The following is a 21741-nucleotide window of genomic DNA, read 5'->3' as shown; positions in this document are numbered from 1 at the left end:
TTGTAAAAATTTGCACCTGCAGAGGTGACACGGTGTCTTTGTTGCCATGGCTTAAACACAGCACTCACTGCCTACCTGTGCTCCCATTTACTGTTTGGTGAGCATGAATATTCAGCAAGTGTTGATGAATGTCAGTGGATGCCATTTTTTCCTGATGGGGGAATTCAGTTCTATACCTTTATTTTGGTCAATGTCAGCTGCCATTTAGTCAGACTACCTTCTGTCACAGAGCAACAAAATGTAATGGAAAATTGGTGGGAAAGTTCAACCTCTACTGCTGTACCACGAGCATCTACCTTTGACATTGTAATAATATACTGGAGGCATTACTTTCAGAGTAGCTCTCATATTTGTGACTTCCTTTTTCTCCAGACAACTGTATATGTTTCTAAAATGCTAATGTTAATGATTTACTTATTTATTTTTGTCTAACAGGATTTCTGCAAGAATATCTCTGGGACATTCCGGATACTGATTTCAAATGAAGGCTGCAGCTTCACTGGTGAAAAGTGCACCAAAAGGGTTATCATTTTGTATAAAAGTGGAGAAATAGAGTTGTTTAATGGAAATGTATGTAAGCTTATCTTTCTTTCCCTTTTTTAAAGAGTTCATTATAATTTTGGGATGTTTGGTAACTATAGGAATGAATAATCCCAGAAATCCTAGGATTTGTCTGGAAATAGTTTTATCTAGGGAAGTAATGTTCTCTCCCTTGATTCATTTAAAAATATTCCAAAGAAAGAACATTTTAAAATTTTTATTTTGGCTGACTTGCAAAATGTTACAATCAGAAAGGTCAACACGGTGGAAGGGTGATACAGGAGCATAGTAGTGAAAGGACTAGCTTGTGCAAAATGGTGTTACAAAGGAAAAGTGCTCACCCGTCTTTTAAGATCTAGGCTTACAGGGAAAACTCCACAATGGAGGGATTTCCAACCAGAGATCCTACCCCAGGGGAAGTCAGCCCTTTAATGTGGTCTAAGAGAGGTGGAGCCAGACTCCACCCCTTCTGGTCACACAGGTGAATTACTTTTACCTGTGCTCCAAGGTCTGACTGGGTCCTTTCCCCAGATGCTCAACCAGTGGTTCAGGCCCTGTGACTCAACAGTTACCTTACACTTACCATTTTGGCATTTCTGCTTGATGCAGACATCAGTTTAAAATGATATTCAATTTATTCAAAGAGTTCAAAGAGTGAGGAGAACTCTTTTTAAATATGGGGGGTCTAAGACTACTTCAAGCATGCTTAAATGTAAGGAAGAGCTAAGTAGCGACTGTTCTGTGACTAGTAAAACTTCAGACCAAATATCTGAAGTAATTAGCACATATGAAGAAAAGAAATAAAGGCTGAAACCCCTTGTCAAATGGAAAATCAATAGAGCTGAAATTCTGTCCCCACCCTCCCTTTTCCTACTAAAAACAGTGAAGAATTGACCAGGATTGACCATGCCACTCCATGAGAGGAAGCAAGATTTCTAAAAGGTGTATTTCAGCTCTTTGTCTTAGACTCTGTAGTAGTTAAGACTATCTGCCTGCTAATAGAACTACAGTGTATTACTGTGTTTCAATTGTTCAGTTTTCAGAAGTACTGTGCTCTGAACTAGCACCTGGACCAGAAAACTGCAAATATTCCCAATGAAATATGAAACTACTCTACCTTTTCCTCGTTTTGAGTAAGCAGACGAAGTCGAACCAGGTTTTGTACAGTCTGCAAATAGTCTATAAATTGCTGAGTGTCACTGATACTTGATAGAAACAGAGAACACAATCATATTTAAATGTCTTTGCAGTGTATCTTGATAGCAGGTGATAGAATTACTCAATGAACAACTACAAAATACTTAACTGTTCAGCTGCATATACCTGGCCCTCCTTATAAACCCTACTTCAGTTTCACAATCTTTTTTTGTGTGTGTGTCAGCATTCATCAGCAGAAATGTGATGAGATGATTGAAATACTGTACTTTCATCCTGATTTGCTCTCCAGAAGCTTTATTTTTAAGGAATTAACTTATCCACAACAGCTTTTCCAAGTAGAGACAGGTATGTAATTAGTCTTGTATACATCATTTGTTTGCAAGCAAACCCTCTTGGATTATCTGTGTGGTGTCTATGAGCTGTCTGTTCTCTAGCAAACAGCATAGTTGAACATAGCCACTGTTACATGAGTTCATGTCCTGCTGTGAAAATGACATATGTGAAAAAGAAGATCATTGATAATAAAACATGTTTTCATTGTTCAGGTAATCATTAAGGTATCTCCTAAAGACAGCAGTGACATAGAAGTCATGAAATCTGGCCGCTATTACATCATTTTACTGGGCAAAAGCATCACTGTGACATGGGATCTTGCCATGGGAGTCTCAGTTATCTTAACAGACAATTTCCATGTAAGTATTTTTTGTTTTAATTCTTACTCTCACTAAAGAATGCACTTTCATCCTCCCCTGCAGAAATGCAGATAGATTTCCTTGGAGTATTAGGTACTTGCTTGAAAATGAAGAGTTTTTTTGTTTTTTTTTTTTTTAAAATACACAAGTGTTGCTTACTTTCCCCAGTGCTTCAACTGTAAAGCCTAAATTCTCTGTCTTTGCAGAAGAGCTACAAAGATGAATGCTATGGTGCCTTACAGTAACTGCTTTGAAAGACTTAAAAATTTTTCTTCCATGTACAAGAGGAGCTGTGTAAGGAGCCAGGTTCACTAGTACTGGTGACTGGAAAGTTATCTTCAGGAATAAAATGGGGTAATATGTAAAGTTCCTGGACCTGTCCCAAACAGATCTAACAGGCACCACTAGTCAGAGATGTCTTCTCACCTCCCTGAAGACATGGGGACAGGCTGGTCTTACTTTCAACTAAGCAGAATGGGAACTAAACATCCTGCATGACAGACTGTGTATATTTTAAAGAATTTGACAAGGACAGGAATAATTCAGTTTTTAAGACTTTTGCCTTCAAAGCACTAGATTAAAAAGACTTTTAGATTAAAAAGACTTTTAAACAAAACTCTGAGCCAGCCTATAGATGTATCATTTATGTATTTTGTGTTTCTAGATTAAAAAGACTTTTAAACAAAACTCTGAGCCAGCCTATAGATGTATCATTTATGTATTTTGTGTTTCTTTCCCTGCAAGGATCGAGTATGTGGTCTGTGTGGAAATTTTGATGGAATCCAAAACAATGATTTTACTACCAGCAATGAACATCTTGAAGTAGATCCAGTTGACTTCGGAAACTCTTGGAAAGTTAATACATACTGTGCTGATGTTGAAAAGGTGATTATGAATGAACTGAGAACTAATTAACACTGTTTACAGTATCACTTAGGAGTGATTAAAGAGCTCTGAAGGGATAGAAACAAACAAAAATGTACACCTATATTTTTTTCCAATAATATTATTCTTTGAAATCTGATGAAAGGTCAGTTAAATTTTTTAATGCCTCTGGGCATCTTGGCTTTAGATGAATGTTAGCACAGCCAGTCTGAATGGTAAAGATTTCATAGAGTTTGCCAGCCTAGATGCTAGAAATCCAGGTATAACCGGAAATCTCATTGTGAAACTTAATTAAAACAAAAACAACAACAACAAAAAACACCTCAACCAGTTGTAATTTTCAGACAGATAAAAAAATCAGATAAATAGTTCATATTTTTCCATCCAAACTTCTGTATCCCACATCTTAGTTCATCCATTTGTGAATGGCTCAATGCATAGACTGATTTCTTTCTGTATGATTTTTGATGTTATTTAGAGAGCATTCTGTTATTGTTTTCAGATTATAGAGGCATGAACAGAAAAGGCAAGGTACAAGAGTGAATGTAAGACCTTTTTGCCATGTTATCACTGCTTCCGAATTTTGAGAAGCTTAATTGCTATCTGAAGGTGTTACCTAAGTCCTTGTCCTGGAGATAATGTGATTTTACAACATACCAATTATGCTACAAAGGAGAGTGCACTTCTTCTTTTCCAAGTGCTGAGTTTTGAAGAAAGAATCTGAATAATAAATTTGTGTCAAGCTCAAAATAATATGTTGAAACATATTTCCAAACCCAAAATTTTGGAAACATTTTGAAGACAACTTTTTTGATGTTTAAAAAATGAAAATTTTCACTAACGTGATGCCTTTAAGGCTGAAAACTTTGCCTCAAAAACTGGCCTATATTTTCAAAGGGAGGAAGAAGAGGCCTTTTTTAGATGTTTCCTCAAAATATTTAAAGAATTAGAAAACAAAATGAAATATTTGTTTTTGATCACATAGAATTTTGAGTTAGTTTACTTATGTGCAGTGACATTGCTTCAGTGTTATTTTTTCTATTTCTATTCATTTATATAAATACATACACATATATAAATAAATACACATAAAAATGAATAAACTATATATGACTTGACTGGAGAACAGGAAAAATTACAGTAATAAGGAGTGAGATCTGTAGGATAGAATCTACAATATATCACTGTGATAAATATCACATCAATATCTGTGGTCTTAGATAAATTAAAATGGAAACCCCTGAGCCTTTTTGCTTTCAGCATTGACCTTGGTTATTGTCTTCTGAAGAGTGGTTGTATTTGTGACTCTCTCACACCTTCTGAAGAGCAGTGGATAGGTTAGGATAGGTGTTTGGTACAGCAACACTTACCATTAAGATTATATCTGTGTTAAGACTGCAGCATGCAAGACCTGGAGAAAATGTGGGAGGTGACCTGCTCTGCTTTGCATTCTGCAAATTTCTTTTGTTATGAAAAATGTCTAAAGTGAATGAATCTCTTCAGTTTGAAGAGTCCTGAAGTTCTGAAAGCAAGTCTAATGCAGTGTGTACATGTCTCTTGAATCATTAAGTTCAACTGGGAACAGGCCCTGGTGTCTCCACTGTGTAATGACAACGTATTGAAGCAGGTGATGGTAGAAACATCATGCAACATTCTATCTGGAGGTCTCTTCGAAGAATGCAAAAAACTTGTAAGTATCGTGTCCCATGTTCCTCATTTCTCAGTTCTTCATGACATGTGCTGATAGTTATTACAGCTGAGGGAAAAAGTGCAGTTGTTCTGACAGCACACAGAACATGGAGACTACCTAATTGGTAATCTCATCTCTGACCTTGTCTGTAGCTGACACTTCATGGGAAAATGCAAGACTCCCTTAGTGGAAAATCACAGAAAAACTTCTGCTTGAGGAAAATTTCACGATATACAGATGCATGAAGTCAAATAGAGGGGTTGGCATTTTGGGAGGGAAGGGTGGAGGAAAAGTTAACCTAATGTAAATGCCATTCAGACTTCATTCTACTCAAACTGCACAAGACAGTTAGGTAATAGGGCTCAAAATTTATAAAACTGATTCACATAAGGGGTAGTAAGGTGAACAATAAACTACAGTGCCTGTGACTGAGAATGTGGCCCCATTTGAGTTCTTGCTGGGATAGGGAAAAGGATCTGCACTGATTTACATAACATCTCAGCTCTTGTGAGTGGAGCAGCCAAACCATCTGAACTAAGTATGTCTAGGTTAAGGTGATTTAGTGTACTGTACCCTAAAATTATCTTTTTCAGGTGAATCCTGAGCCCTACATAGATATTTGCATGTATGACACTTGTGCCTGTGAATCTGTTGGAGACTGTGCTTGCTTCTGTGATGCTATAGCAGCCTATGCACATGTTTGTGCACAAAAAGGTGTCATTGTTCACTGGAGATCACCAGATCTATGCCGTAAGTATGACGTAGATGGGGAAGAACTGGAAATGATTTTGACTGGCAAGTAAATAGAAAAGGTTCAAGTTTTTTATCATGAAGCCATTGGCTCAGCTAGACTGTTCTTATCTAGTTCTGTTCCCTCTGATCTCCAGAGAAATTTACTGTAATGGGGCAAAGATAATAACTCATGGTAACTTTTCTCCTCCTTTTTCTATTCACTTTGAAAAGCCATTCACTCAACAGGGGATAGAATGGATAGACCAGTCAAATCCAGATTTTTTAAAATATATGTAGAGTGTGTTCTTAGTAATCATTTTTGTCAAGAACAACTCTCCCTCATCTACATCAAGTGTTTAATTATATGAAAAAATATTTGAAGTAGCCTGCCCTGGATGGACTGGGGGAAGATATTTTAAGTTGTAAATCTGTCTTTCTTAATACATATGTGGTGCACCTTGTACTCAGTTTAGTGCCTTATTTCTGAAAGAAATGATGACTTCATTGTTTGATTTTTTGCCTTCAATTCTTTTATTGCATAGCACAAAGCTGTGAGAACCTAAATAAACATGAATTAGATTATCAATGCGAATGGAGATACAATAGCTGTGGACCTGCTTGTCCTATAACATGCCAGCACACACAGCCTTTGAAGTGCCCTCTACAGTGTGTAGAAGGATGCCATGTTCACTGTCCTGCAGGTAAGTCCATCTTTTGTTGTAGTCAGTTAATTACTGTCTTACAGTCCAGGAATATTCACGAATTTCTAAGGATGGAAATTACTTAACATTTAGATACTGCAGTTAATTTCTCAACAGTCTTATTGACATATTTTCACTACAGTTTCTTGCAGCTCAAGTTGGAATTTGGTTAAGAACCCTAGCTTGTGTCTGTGAGACAAGAATGTGTGGAGGGAACTAAATGGAAGAGAAGAATGGAACATTGTCAGCAAGAATGATAAGACAGGAACAATGTAATCAGGGAGATAGGGGGATTAGGGGCTGTTTAATGACATAGGCTGTTGCCTGTGTAGGTTATGAATTTGTGCTGGATGCAGTGATATGAAATCCAGGAAGGAAACTCTATTTGTAATGTGGAATTAGAAAGCCAGTGTTCCCTATGATACATACAAAGCAACTTGATAAACCAAGTGGGTACACTGGGAGTTCAGGTTCTTCATCTGAACAAATAAGACATGCATATGCAATACATTGGCATACATATTCATTCTTTTCCAAGAACTCATTAATATATGCTAATGTCCTTCTGGGCATGCATGGTAGGGGCCTATGGTGGTCTTAGACCACTTACTTCCTCCTCATTTTTCGATCATCAGCTTCCTCCTAGTGCCCTATGGCCAATCTTTTAGCTGTTTTTCCCCAGTTTGGTAAATTTCCATTGCTTGTTATGCCATAATGAGCAACTTTCTATCTTGGTGCACTATAACTCAAAACAATTTATATGAAACTCAAGAAAAAGTCCTTGCACCTGGTGGATGCAAAGATTAAAATAGTCTTACTGTGACTTCATTGCTTCTGTGAAGCAGAATTGGTGAGAAAAACAAGGCTGTTCTCACATCAAGCAGAGCTAAACTGAAATATTTTAGAGCTAACATTGATTGATTCCTTTTAATAAATTAGTATATTGATTGTTAAGATATGATATTGATCTCGATGGCTAAACCAGCCTGTTTTAATACTCATAAAACACTTGCTTTCCAAGCAGCTACTGTGGTGGAGGAAATTTATCAACTTGACCTGCTCACTGCACTCAGGGCTTTGATGCTCCTGAAGTTGCCAGTCAGCCTTCAGCTTAACTGTATCCATTCTCTTTCTTACAAAGGGGAAACTGAAAAAAGTTCAGGAGGAAAGTATGAAAGACAAGGAAGATCCAAATAAAGAGTGAAAACTCAAGTGAACATATAGCTAATAAGATTGGAGTGAAAAGACATACAAGCAAAAAAAGGAAGTTTTTAAAGACAAAAAAACAGTTATTCTGGGTCTTGGTATTTCTGTTAACACATTACAGAAAGTTTATAACTTTATGTATTAAATATGATACTCAAGCCTTCAGTATTCAGGTAATAGATATTTAAATAATACTCCATTATGATCAGTACCAGGAGTTAGGAAATAAGGGGACAAATCAATAATATACATGTGAGAAGGAAAATGTTTCTTTCTCGTGGTGTTTTTAATACTTTGCTCTGAACTATATTCACTTTCCGCATGGTCCTGCCTGTTGCAGGTTCTACAATGAGTAAAATATTTCCAGTATCCCACTAAAACAAAAACTGTTTGTGAAGTCAAACTTACAGTGACATTAATACTAGATGAGTATTCATAACTTCAACCCAACTCAGAAAACTAGTCATTATTTTTTAAGCAGTATAAACGCAATGATTGCGTTTGCAATTCAAGAATACTGGCATTTTTATACCGCTGTTCCATTTCAAAACAGGGAAAGTGCTTGATGAACTATCCCTGGATTGTGTCAGTCCAGAAGACTGTCCAGTGTGTGCAGTTGGAGATGTCAAGATCCCACATGGAAGGAGAATAGTTTTGAGCAGAGATGATCCGCAGCACTGCCAATCTTGGTATGATGGAAGAGTTTATGCAGTGAAATAGAATGTCTGTTGAGAAGGATGAAGAGAGAGAGGTGAAATGCATCCCCATAAATGAGTTTTTGGACATAACTGTAAATACGGTACTGAAGATGAGGCTTAGAAACCCTCTTCTGTGTCAATACTCCTTCTTAAATAAACTGAAAATGAACTTTTTTGATGGGTGAGATAGTTGGATGACAATTGAATTTAAGAAAGAGAAATCCATTAATTCCTTTGAACAATGTCCTTTCCCGCATATGATAGCCCCACTAATTTAAGTCATTCTCTGTTGTAAGGTGTGATTCAACATCAATGAAGTTATCAAAACTCTTTTCTCCTGCTGGTACTAAACCAAATTCTATATGTATAGTGCAAAATAAAAAAAAATGCACTCCATCCTGAAGTTTCTAGATTATAAACTGTTGGAACTGTGTAGCATAATTGGAAAAATAATTTCCCTGAGATTTTAAGATGACATCCTGTGGTCTGATCCTGTATGCATGCATTTCTAACTATTACAAAATTAATGCAAGCGTGCACTATTCTGTGCATTATGTGGGATTAGGCTCTTCAAAGTGGCAGAGACAGATTTTCATACTGTATTCTGCTAAATAGCATATTACACAAAGTTCTTTATTACCTGAAAGCTTGGCCTGCTTCTACTGTCTACTCTTTTGCTGGATAATTTAACTAATAACTCCTAATGCTGTGAATACAAAAATCCTTTCCATCGTGTAATTTGATTTTATCTGACAGAAACTGAGTTGTAAAACTGCAGCAGATATTAGTCCATACTAACACCTTAGCTACTAACATACTTAGCTCTAGCAAAAGGCTGGAGGTAGTGTGCATCTGCTTTATAAACCCAAGACATGAGTCTGTTAGGCTGGTCAATAATTAGAAGAAAATAAAACCATCAGTAAATCAACTGTATACATGAAAGAGTCTTCACAAACGAGTCTATGTTCCCTAAATTTTGAAATTCTTAATAACTTTTCTTAAATGTTGGTCCCATTGGCTGCTGCTCACAAAAGATTGAGGAGTATTAGGATAACTTACCTCAGTAGGGAAACATCTTTTTGCATAGTTGTCACCTAATTTAGAATGCCTACACCATCTGTATAAACAATAAAAGATATTGCGCAAAATCAATTTTATAGCAAACATCCAAAGGAGATTGGAAACTAGAAAAATCTTGTTCATATTAAGATTAAAATAATAGGTCTTCTGTTGCTATACATTAATGCAAAAATATCTGAGCATTCTTCAGTTAAAAAGACATTCAAAGCAGCTTGAAAATAACATAGCCCTGGGAGAACTTAAAACTAAGATGCTGCATGTAAAATGATGTATTTTCCTGAAAAAAAAATGATACCTTCTTCTAGCACTGACTTGTTCAGTCCTTGGTTTTCTCTGGCAGCTAAAATGAGTACTTTTTAATCCTTACTCCTTCATATACTTGCCATGTTCTCTATCTTACAGAGATCAGTAATACAAGTAAAATATCTTTACTGAATCAGAACTACGTTGTTCATGAGTACAGATGTACTGATCTTTGGTGAGATAAGCGAAGCAAAGAAAATAATGCAAATTAGCATTAGCATTAGAAATTAGCAGAGCAGAAGTGTTAAAGCTTTGCTAAAGTTAGTAAGAAATGAATTATAAACAAGTTCCTAAAAGGTGGAGAGTGACAGAAGTGAAAAATCTTACAGGATTAAGAAAGGATTAGCACTGGAAAACGTAGAGATGCATTGGGAAGCAAAGAACACTAGGACCTGAGATGGAAGGGAGAAGAGAATAATGTACTAAAGGAGGTGAGCAGACACTGTGAGGGAAGACAAGAAGAATAAGAGAAAACAGATGCAATACAGAAGACAATGAAACAGACATTAAAAAACATAGAGGATGAATATAGAGACATACTTATTTAGCAGAGGGCACAACTGTGAGTACAAACTCTTTTTCTGCTGACGGATGAACATGTACCAGAGCTATTCAATGCAAAATGAAGTCAGAAAAAGTCAAAGGAAACCAGTACAATTTAGATGTGGATAGAAAGCTGCTTACATTTTTCTTTTGCTAAGGTTAAAACCTGAGTAAGCTAAGCCTCCTCACAAAGTCTGCTAAATCTTATCAGAGACAACTCTAGGATTTTTCTTTGTATTAGGTGCCTCATCGCTTTTCTTTCTTGTGAAGCAAACCACATTTTCCAGTTAAGTTCACCAGGCCTGTAGGTAGCTGCATGGCTCAAGCTCAGAGTGTTTCCGCGCTGTTCCTAGACACAGATATTACATGTTCTACCAAAAGCTTTTATAAGAAGAGTATTCTCTGAAAAATACACCATATATTTTCACATGCTTCCTGTATTTAAAAAAGCATGCTCAAACAGTTCCTCTGGATGGGTTAAATAGGATTTGGCTATACAATTCCTTGTGGGGAAAGGGATGAAAAAAAAAAATCACTCTTTTGCTTTTGTTCTAATATATATGTAACCAGTGGACTTTCTTTTGTTAGATGTGGGCAGTATGTTATTATAAGCATTGATATATGTATGTATATATTTTTAATAGTTTTGGTGATTTTTTGTAGTCTATGTGAAGGGAAGAATTTATCCTGTGTGTCCTGTGAACCAGTGGAAGAAATCCTAACACTAACAACCCCTACTCCAGAGGAGGACAGAGAATTTGCACCTAGTGAATATTCATGCAGCAAGATGATGGACTTGGCCTTTCTACTGGATGGCTCCAATAAACTGTCAGAGGAGGACTTCGAACAGCTGAAGACTTTTGTAACTGAAATGATGAAGAAACTTCACATCTCTCAAAAGAAAATCCGCGTGTCAATTTTGGTATATAGGACTGGGCCTACAATCTACCTTGGGCTTAAAGATATCAAAACACAGTCCCAGATGAAAAAAATTGTCCAGAGTATAAAATACACAGGTGATGAAGTAGCATCTGTTGCTGAAGTCCTTAAATACATTGTGTTTCAAGTGTTTGGAAAAGCAGAAAGGACTAATGCTGCCCAAATTGCAATGCTATTTATAGCAAGCAAGTCTCCGGGAAAAGTTCGCACCATCATCCCAGCCTTGAAGAATAAAAAAATCACAGTTATACCTGTGGGAATTGGACCATATGCTAATGTGGAACAAATTCGATTCATTGAAAAGCAGTTGCGTAGTAGAGCCTTCCAAATGAACAATGTGTTGGAGCTAATGGATAACAGAGATCTCCTAATTGATTATCTGTGTGATCTTGGACCTGCAGAAGTTTCTCCTGTGCCCACTCCAACAATGTCTAATGACATATTTCCTCCATGGGTGCTTACAGTACCACCACGCTTCTCAGAAAATCCCACTCCAAAAAGTCTGGACATTGCTTTTGTTGTTGAAGGATCTGACAATGTAGGACAAGAAAATTTCAATATCATCAAGAAGTTCCTTGAGAAGGTGCTCACAGAAATGAATATAGGACAAGAAAATATTCATGTTACTGTCATGCAGTATTCAGACACTATCACTCTGGAGTATTCCTTAAGGGAAATGCAGTCTAAAGAAAGTATTATTGAGAAAGTGAGGAGTATACCCTACAAAGGAGGGAAGGCCACCAACACTGGGCATGCCCTTGACTATATTTCCAAACATACATTTACACCAGCAAATGGGGGCAGGCAGAATGTGCCTCACTTGGTATATATGGTGTCGTCCAGTCCTTCCACTGATGTTATAACACAACATCCTATGAGCATAAATGTTATTCCCATAGGCATAACTCCCAGTGCAAATATCCAAGAGCTCAAAATGATCAGTCAGCCTAATAGGCCAATAATCTTGGAAAGTTACAGCACACTTATTGAAGTAGCACCTGAATTAGTGTTGCAGTCATGCTGCTCTCATAAATCTTGGACAGAAATACCAGGTAAAGTTGGATGTATTCTTTGTGTAATTACATGTTTCCTCTATCCTGTCTTCTCTGTTTTTACTTCACATATCTGAAATTTCTCATATCTGAATTGATATTTTATACAAATGCCAATGAAGGACCATTTATCCTTACCAGAGTCAGGTGATTCCACCTAAGTTTGGTAGTGCCATCCACCAGCCTGTGGCCAGTCTTCTGTGGGCTGAGCAGTTCTTGGCTATGTTTTTCAGTAAATATACAGTAGCTTTCAGATAGGATGGATCGTAAGAGCAGGAAAAAAGACCATTCTCATCTATCCACCTCAAGCAAGTAAAAAAGTTCCTCTCACCTAAAGTGACTAAATTGTTTGTTTGTTTTCCTGATTTTTAGTCCTCTGAGAGCAAAATAACATTAGCAGAAAAGATGGAATTGAAATACAAATCTTGAGCCCTTCATTGAAGAGGCAATGCTTACTGTTTCAACTTTGTTTTCTCCAGCTGCAGCCATCTGCCTTTTCTACTCCTACCAATAGATTAGTAGATGTTAGTTCTGGTTATTGTGCTTAGATAACCTCTTTATTTTTTCTTCCAACTCAGAGTTGTGCAGCAAACCTATGGATGTCATGTTTCTTCTGGATGGAAGTCCCAGTATTGGAGCATCAGAATTTGAGGAAATGAAAAACTTTGTACGGGCATTTATTGGAAGCGCTGATATCAGTATGTGCCTGTCTTTTAATTCAAAAACCATGACTTTCAAATTCTTTTGCTAATACTAGACAAAATCAAGTCACTTTTTTTTTATTATTATTTTTTATTTAGTTAGTTATTTATTAAATTTATGATGGCAAAATTGTTCAGAAAAGTTAGATTCATACATTTTATGTAAAGCATTTCAACTGTGGATCTTTGTGTCCTGATTTTAGCACTATTTGAGATCAGTGCACTACATGGACACCCCTGTCCATTGCACAGAGATTGTAACAAAATGATCTCTAAGGTCCCTTCCAACCCAAGCCGTTTGTGGCCTATTCCAGTTTATGAAAAAATTTTACGTTTGCATTGAGAAAAATCCAGCTAATAAAACTTTTGGTTCAGATGTAGTTTAGTTTCCTCCTGCACCAAGATGTTCTGGCAAATAAAGGCTTGATATTTTATTTGTGAATATCATGATGAAAAATGGCTAGAGCAGTAGCTCTGAAGAGGTTCATGTGCATCAAATAGGCAAAGATGTCCCTGTCAAATAATGGAGAATTACTGAAACAGTTTTTCTGTGGAAGAAAAGCAGAAAAATAAATGTTCACTTTTATTTCTGTTCTGGATTAGGTCCAAAAGACTTGAAAATAATGGTTCAGGTTTGGTTCTGATTCAAGGAAGAAAGGATAATTCAGAGAGCTTCAGATTTGGCCTGACCACAAGGTTTTGGTCTTTGTCTTTGGAATTTGTATTTCTAGTTCTGACCTACCCTGATCGAATGTGCAGTTTTCACACACTGATGTAAAATCCTTGTCTAGTTGTGCTTAATGCAAAACAGAAGCAAAATGCATCCTTTAGATTTTTATTGTAAGACCTTCATATGCATTACTTAAAATGTTTGTTTTCTGCCTTTCACTTCAGGCAATACATCAGTTCATGTGTCTGTTCTCCAGTATGCCAGGGAAAATAATCTAGAAATTTCATTGAACAAGCCTCAGGAAACTGAAAAACTTGTTGAGATGGTGCACTCAATTCAACAGAGGGAACAAGGTCCTACCAGACTGGGTGAGTGATTATGTGGATGTTAATGTTTAAGCAAGAAGGGAGAAAAAAAAAAAAAAAGAAACAAGTCTTGTGAATATAGTCTGATCCTGATCACCAATTTTTGTTAGTGTTTTCCATTAGAATGCTCATGTTTCTAATTCAATTATTATCACTACTGTATGTATATTTATTGGTAAAGTTTCAATTTTCTTCAGTAAAATGTAACTTTAAATGACTTGAATTCAGTTATATCTGAATGTATTTTGGAAAGAAGAGCAGCAGTTACTTTTTAACTTTGAAGTAATTCCAAGGATTTACATTTATTTATTTTCAAACAAGCAAAACTTGATCAGAAAGTAAAGACTAGGTCATAAACCTTTCAGAATCAATTACTGAGGTATTTAGCAGCATAGCTGCTAATGCTGGATTTGATAGCTGCCCTCTCCAGCTGTTTGCTGCTCTTTGCTGGGTGGTGTAATGAGTCATGTTTTGAAACAGCTTAGAACATAACTACCGTGTTGTTGCATAGTTTTGTTCCCTTGTCAAATTGCCATGCTAGTCCCACAAGGACTCAGGTTGACACAAAGCTGGGAATGGTGACAGGAAGCAGGGATTATCTACCAAAAATTACTTGTGAAACAATGTATTTGCTGGGTATCTGCATCCTGAAACACATGTCTGGTTCAAATTTTTATGTGCTAAAACATAACACAGATTTCCCACTAAATCTGTGGAAATTCAGTACACACATGTATTGATTGTAGGGTTCAGCAAACAATTATTCTCCTACAGTGATCTTTCACCAGATACCCTGAGAATTTTTTTCTTTTGGACTAGAGCTACATTTTCTCTGGCAGCAGCTTACCATCAGGGTCCTATAAGGTCTGAGGTATATACAGATTTTTAGGATCTTTAACCTACAACTGGGCTGTTAAAAGTTATTGGTACAGAAAAGTGAGAAAAAAAAGCAAAACAAAACCTGACTTCCATAGTTCGCAGAAGGGTTAGCCATGATTGCTTTCTCAGCCTGGAGAAATAAAAACACCAGATGGCTGATGAGATGTTTATAGGCTCATTTTAGGATAAACCATTATATATGAATAGATAAGTTTCATGAAATCTTATATGGTAATGTGTATAGTAAACAATGCTGCAGAATAATAGAAAACAATCTTTGGGAAATGAAAAGGGAGAGGCAGCCACATGACATATTTGTTAGTGATTTATTTATGTCACTGGAAAATACTCGGAGACCATGATTAGGAATATAACATAGAGATCCAAAGTGGAACAGAGTATAAATAATTTCTCCCAGCGAAGTAATAAAAAGAAGACACTGTGATCCTATCCTGCAGTTTGCAATATATGTAAACATGGCTGGCTGAGTAGAAGAAACTATGTCCTTGGGAAATTCATGATCATTGATTTCACTCTGTCTGTGATTAAGCCTCTGGAAACACAGAGGCTGTTGAAAAAGTTTAGAAAGCCCTACTTGAATTCTGTACTGCCCTATGCAGTTATTTTTTAGCTTATAAAGAACTTGATCTGATTCACCTCTTGTACAATCAGTGAGTAAACAGAGACTAAACAGATGTATGGTTAAGAAAGATTATTGTAATGGAAAGATAATAAATAATAAATAGAAATGCTCACCAGTGTTGAAGGTTTGCATAAAACTCCACAGAAGGAGCAACCTCCAGAAAGAAGTCCTTCCTTTGCGGCATTCAGTCCTTAAATGGGATCTAGGAGGGGTGCAGCCAGGCTCCACCCCCTTCTGGTAGCACAGCTGAATTGCCTTCACCTGTGTTTCTATGGCTAACTCATTGCTTGCTTCAGGAGGTCAATCAGATGTTCAGGCCGTGATCAAAAGTTTCCCATACACCTATAAAAAAATATTCTCATTTAACCAACTTTGTTTCTTCTCATCTGTGCTGTCTTCCCTGTTGCAGAAGCATGATCCTATAATTCTTATGCAATCTTTGCTGACCAAAATAATCCTGTTTCAGTCAAAGCTGTTTCAGTCAGCTATAGGTTTGAGTCACATTACTAACTCTACCTTCCCTTAAGTCAAGTGTGTCAAATGTTTTGGCTTGTTTGGGCTGCACTGAGTGAAGAAACATTGACTTGGGCTGCATATACATAGGTTGCTTTGAAAGTAATTCCTCCTATTTATTTCCATGAAAACTACAGCATATGCAAAGAGCACAATAAAACTCACTGATTGAGCAAATTCTCAGCTACAAACCCCATTTTTGAACAGACACAGCCATTAGCTATTCATTTTTGCCAGTGATGAACAAAAGCCTGCATGCTGCACTTGTAGAAATCTGTACTAGTGGAGGTGACTGTCGCTGCTATCGCTGCTGAGATGCTCCACCCACCACTTCAGTATTCTCACATATGCTGTATGGTCTCAACAAACATTCAGTAAGTGTCAGTAAATGTCAGTGGGTGCCATTTGCAAATGGAAGAATTCAGTTCTACACCTTTGCTTCATACTTATTTCCATATCAGATTTGTTAGACTGCCCCTCTGGTGCCATTTCTCACACAGTAACAAAATGTAACAGAATCCTGATTGAGAAGGTTCCATCTCTACTGCAATACCACAAACAACCATCTGCCTCTAATGTTGTGAATGAACATAAAATAGTAGGCATTACTTTTGGAGAAACCCTCATTAAATACATAATAGAGTTAATGCATATAGAGTAACAAATATTCTATTTTTAAGTTGTTATTTTTTCTTTTACTTTTTTAATTAAAACATGCAAAAAAAGCATAAAAATAGTGGGATACATGGCTTTGTTTTTGTGAAACTAACATGATAGTCTGGTTCAGTGGCAGTGGTTGCAATTCTTAATGAGATCTCAGTGTGTTCATCAGAGGCTTTTGTTTTCTTTTTCTGTACTTCACCCTTCACTACTTTACTACTTCACTACTTCACTACTTCACATAGAGGTTGTCCTTACAGTAGCTTGGTAAAAGTATTTTTGCTTCTTTCAGTTAAGAGGGGTGGCTAACAAGGTAAATTGCAAAATGTTTGGGTATGCATAGTTATTCTGGTGAATTGCTGGTGAACTGTCTATGATGTGATTTGCAAATGTTTTTATTATTCAAAGTTTGTTGGTGAATTCCTTATTCAAGCAGATTACTGCTTGGTAGTTCTTTGAAGATGATTACTCAGAGAAATTAGTATCTCAGGCACTTATTTTTCACCATTCAGTGTTTGCCTTGAACATCACATCAGTCACATACTATCCTTTCTGCTTCCTGACCTGATAATTTCCAAATCCAAAGGAGCTTTTAAGATTTTGAACAAAATTTTCTCTGAGTATTCACAGATGTTAAATTAAAGAACAGGAGGTACCCCTTTTAGCTGGTCTGTGTTTTTTTCTGAGGTTGAATTCTCTGGGAGCTGAGCAACTTCAGCGTACCAGAAATGTTGTATGAAATTGTAGTGTTCAGTGAGAGCAGATAATACAGTCACTAGATGTTACTATTATTCTGCAATTGGGAAACAAATACGTTCTCAATATTAGTCATCTTCTTTCATTTTGTGTAACAGAATGATAACTCTTCAGGAAAAGGTAATTACTAAAACAAGAATCATGACTTTATCCTTGAGGCTTTGGGAAGGCAGTAAGATTTCTTCAGATTTTTTTTTTCAGTAAGAGACTGTGGAGAGAAGGAAGAACATTTTGTTTTGGGATGTATTAGTAATGCTGGTAGTGACTTAGTAGCTTTCTCATGTGGTAGCAAGGAAGAAAATAAAGAAGGTACTAAATATCTTTTGAAAAGAAATCCTGTAATATTACAGTAGTGTATAACCTACTAATAAAACATAAGATTTAGTTTTATAGCCCTTTCTATGATTCTGTGAAAACTCATAATGGCTGGGGAGGGCACCTTCAAGATCATCTAGTTCCAACTGCCTTGTTGTTGGCAAGAACAACTCCTATCAGACTAGGATGCCCAGGACATCATCCAAACTGGTCTTAAATATGTTCAGGGGTGGGACATCAACAGCTTCTCTGAGCAATCTGTTTCAGTGCCTCAACACCCTATGAGTAAAGAAATTCTTCAATCTACCCTCTTTATTTTAAAACCTCTTGTCCTATCACTACAGGCCCCTTCAATCATCTCCTTCATTTATCTTTTATTCTTAGGCAAAGCCATTGACTTCGTAGTTCAGAACGCATTGTCAGAATCCTATGGAGGGAGAACTGGCGCATCAAAGGTGGTAATAATTATCATGTCAGGGAAATCAGAAGACAACGTGGAGACTGCTGCACTCACTGCAAGAATGAACAGTAAATCTCATTTCACTGACATTATTTTTAAACAGAGTTTTTTTAGGTAATTTGCTAGAACAAAGGTTGAAAAATTCAGGCACCAGTAAATTTACTGATACAATCTTACTGTATCTAAGGTTCTGGTAAGAAACAGACCTGAGAAAACCTTCAGGATGAGGATTCCTTTGAATTACTGGTAAGATCAAAACTAATCTGCAGTACAGTTTATAAACTTACAGCTTATAAACTGTACAGCTTATGTGGGCTTCTCAGTTTAATGGCATTCCATTTTCCATATTCGTATGAAAGACAAGCACAACTGAAAGGTGATTTAATACTATAAATTCAACATGGCTGCAATACAGTGAATCTTGAAAGATTCATAGATAGATGGAGGGTTTGGTTAGATTCTGTACTGACTTGTATGGGAATTTGGTTTTAGTATCACTGTTTTTTCAAGTTTTTGGTCTGTAGCTTCTATACCTCAGTTTCTTCAGGTATTCAACTGAGGAACAGTGACTTCGTTTGTTGATTACTCTGGGAGTTCTTAATAAAGCATGGCCTAAATAACAATTGTTAAATTTTAATTAAATAAATTGGAAATAATCCAATTGCAATCTAACTACAGAATGAAAAATTTCAATATGTTGTTTTCTTATCTGAAAAAAGTGAGAATGTTGCCAGTAAATCTGTATCTGCATTCTGTTGACCTTACATAATATTATTATGTTTGCGATGAATAGAATTCATTTTAGCTAACACTAATTAGAACGTAGCAATTTCTGCCTTAAATTGCTAAATGCTAAGTGTGGAGGGAGTGATACAAGTAATATGTGGAAAAGTAACTGTTGAAAGAAAATGTTCCTAGTAAGTTTTTTAGAAAAAAAAAAAAAAAAAAAGAGAGAGAGAGAAGAGAGAGAGAGAGAGAGAGAAATCTGCATTGTCCTCTGAAAATCTTTTATTATCTTATCCTAGAGGTGTCCCTGTTTCCTATTGGAGTTGGGAATGGATTTGATGAACAACAGCTCAGGACTCTTACTGGGCCATCGGCTGTTAATAGAATCATGAAGCTCCAGAATTTTGAAGACTTATCCACTATGGTCACATTGAATAGTGAATTTATCAATAAAGTTTGCATGGGTAAGTGCAGTATAATTGTGGCGTCATAATTTGAGCAAAAACAAAAATTGAAACTCAATAAGGAAGAAAAAGAGCTACAGTGTACTGAAAAGTTTTTCCCTATTTTGCTTACTGTAACTTTCACTTCAGTTCAGGCAAGAAAGAATCCAATGGTTTTTCCTGAGCTGGGAACTCAGACTAGATCTCCTTTGATAATGTTTCAATGACAGTCTTAAAAAATGGTAACCTTAGGTCACCACCATCACTGAAGTGGAAAACTGAACCTGAAGCCTTTCATTATGTATCTAACTTCTATTCCAACTAATGAGTTCTCTGCAAGTTTTTAAACTGAAGGAGCTTAAACTATCATGTATTATCTCCTTAATAATGGTGGCTGGTCTCTAACAGAAAGACACCAGAAAAACTGAAATGGTTTAATAAATGAAGGGGACATTTCAAAGTATCGTGTCCAGTTCTGGGCTCTCCAGTTGGGAAAAAAAAAAAGATGTCTATAAATACCTAAAGTGTGGGAGGCAAAAGAACAAGGCCATACTCTTTTCAGTGGTGTGTAGTAGTAGGACAAGGTAAAATGGTCAGAAATAGGAGCATAGAAAGTTCCACACAAATGTATGTAAGAACCTGTTCATGAGAAGGGTGATGGATCACTGGAATAGGCTGCCCGGGGGGTTGTGGATTCTCCTTTTCTGGAGATATTCAAGATCAACTTGGATGCCTACCTGTGCAACTTGGTCTAAGGAGCCTGGTTTGGCAGGGGGGTTGGATTAGATAATCTCTAGAGGTCCCTTCCAGCCTCCACAAGTCTGATTCTGTGATTCAAAATGTTAAAAGCTAGTTCTGAGTAATGATTTTAAATAACATCTTTTTTCTGCATAGATCGAAGCATTGGTATCTATCAGTCTACAAAGTATTTAACCAAAGTGTAAGAAAAGGAACAGTTAAGAAAATGTAAGAAAAGGAACAGTTAAGAAAGACTTAACTGTTTATGCGGAAAAACAAACAAGCAAACAAACAAACAACTACTGCAATGTATGGGAGAGGAAAGAAGTTGCAAAATATTTTAAGTATTTAAATATTAATATTTTATAAGTTAATTCATGTATTGGTAGATAGCAGTTCTCCTGTTAACAAAATTCACCTAACAAATTTCATTTCAACTCTTGCCATTATTTTCTTTCTTTTGCCTCCTTGGTCTGTGTATACATAAGTATTTATTTCTTCTGTTTTATTATTATTACATCTATCACAATAGCATCTATGTAACCCCTCTGCAAGCCAGTGTCTCATTGTGTTAGTCATTTTTCCAGCTTTGGTAGTACTTATTTCTCTATTAAATAACAGAGCCAAATACTTCCGTGAGGAAGTTGCAGGTTATGCACAGTTCAGCTTTGAGATATTCAATTAGTCTCCACTGGGATCGCTTCTGGCATTTTAAAACCTCTCCAGAGCATCAAACAGCTGCTATTTTCTAGGTTTAAACAGCTGTCATTTTCATTATTTTCTTTTAAATAAGCTTTTGAAGAACCACTTCCTCTCCTCACACTGTAAAATATCTGATGTTCTTACCCTAGATTACACTGATAAATGATGAGGACAGGAATTTGAAATCAGTAGCTGTTTTCTTATTGCAATCAGTGCTATAATCTATTGATACTAGATGTGGAAGCTTCATTTAATTATAAAACCACATCCAGTTTTTCCAACAAACAAATTGTATGATAAAAAAAAAAAATAAAAAATTGAATATACATCTGAGAAATCTGGCTCTTTCTGTTGATGGTAAAGCCATCTTTACGGAGTGTGAAATGATCACCCTTTTTTTTCCTTCTTTTTTTCCCCTGTATTTAATCTCATTTAATTTTCTTATGATCCATAAAGTAATATTGTCCCTTCCAGACTCATATAGTTAAATTTCTTGTACAGAGTGTTCTGTTTTTTTGTTGTTTTGTTTGTTTGTTTTTGTTTGTTTTTCTTTAATGGAACTGTACCAAAAAGAATACTATTAAAAAGGTTTAAAAGACTTCCCAAATGCTTTCAAAATGTATTACTTGGAAACAAACATATTAGCTATATATGCTAGCATAATTCAGTAATGCATGAGGAATTTGCTAGTTAGTGTTTTAATTTCCTGGATGCATGCTAATCCCACAGCACTTAAGTATCATATCACTTCAGGTGTGTTATGAAAGCACATAAGCATGGAAACTATAATTTGGAAGTGAGTTTATGAACATCTCAATGGTTATAGAAAAAACTACACATAACAGTATTATCTGAATGTAATGAAAATGAAACTTAGTACAGCTATATTTATACCAGTCACAAATTTATACTAGTTGCTGACACTTTGCTTGAGATTACTCTCTGTATTTT

General features: G+C 36.2%; 1 protein-coding gene across 2 annotated transcripts in view; it reads left to right on the top strand.

The window, feature by feature from the left end:
- Window positions 1–21741, top strand: part of VWF (von Willebrand factor) — a 103579-nt gene that overhangs the window by 49703 nt on the left and 32135 nt on the right. For both annotated transcript variants that reach the window (XM_015871491.2, XM_015871484.2), the window contains exons 21-32: window positions 436–570; window positions 2244–2390; window positions 3135–3275; window positions 4846–4965; window positions 5559–5715; window positions 6240–6398; window positions 8158–8293; window positions 10892–12219; window positions 12798–12917; window positions 13815–13958; window positions 18106–18249; window positions 19207–19371. In XM_015871491.2, coding sequence (XP_015726977.1) covers window positions 436–570; window positions 2244–2390; window positions 3135–3275; window positions 4846–4965; window positions 5559–5715; window positions 6240–6398; window positions 8158–8293; window positions 10892–12219; window positions 12798–12917; window positions 13815–13958; window positions 18106–18249; window positions 19207–19371 — 2896 coding nt within the window. The remainder of the gene's footprint in view (window positions 1–435; window positions 571–2243; window positions 2391–3134; window positions 3276–4845; window positions 4966–5558; window positions 5716–6239; window positions 6399–8157; window positions 8294–10891; window positions 12220–12797; window positions 12918–13814; window positions 13959–18105; window positions 18250–19206; window positions 19372–21741) is intronic.

Source organism: Coturnix japonica, chromosome 1 (genome assembly GCF_001577835.2).
Source record: "Coturnix japonica isolate 7356 chromosome 1, Coturnix japonica 2.1, whole genome shotgun sequence".
NCBI lineage: Eukaryota > Metazoa > Chordata > Aves > Galliformes > Phasianidae > Coturnix > Coturnix japonica.
The sequence above is the reverse complement of the archived record's forward strand: the minus strand, read 5'-3'. Positions and strand labels throughout refer to the sequence as shown.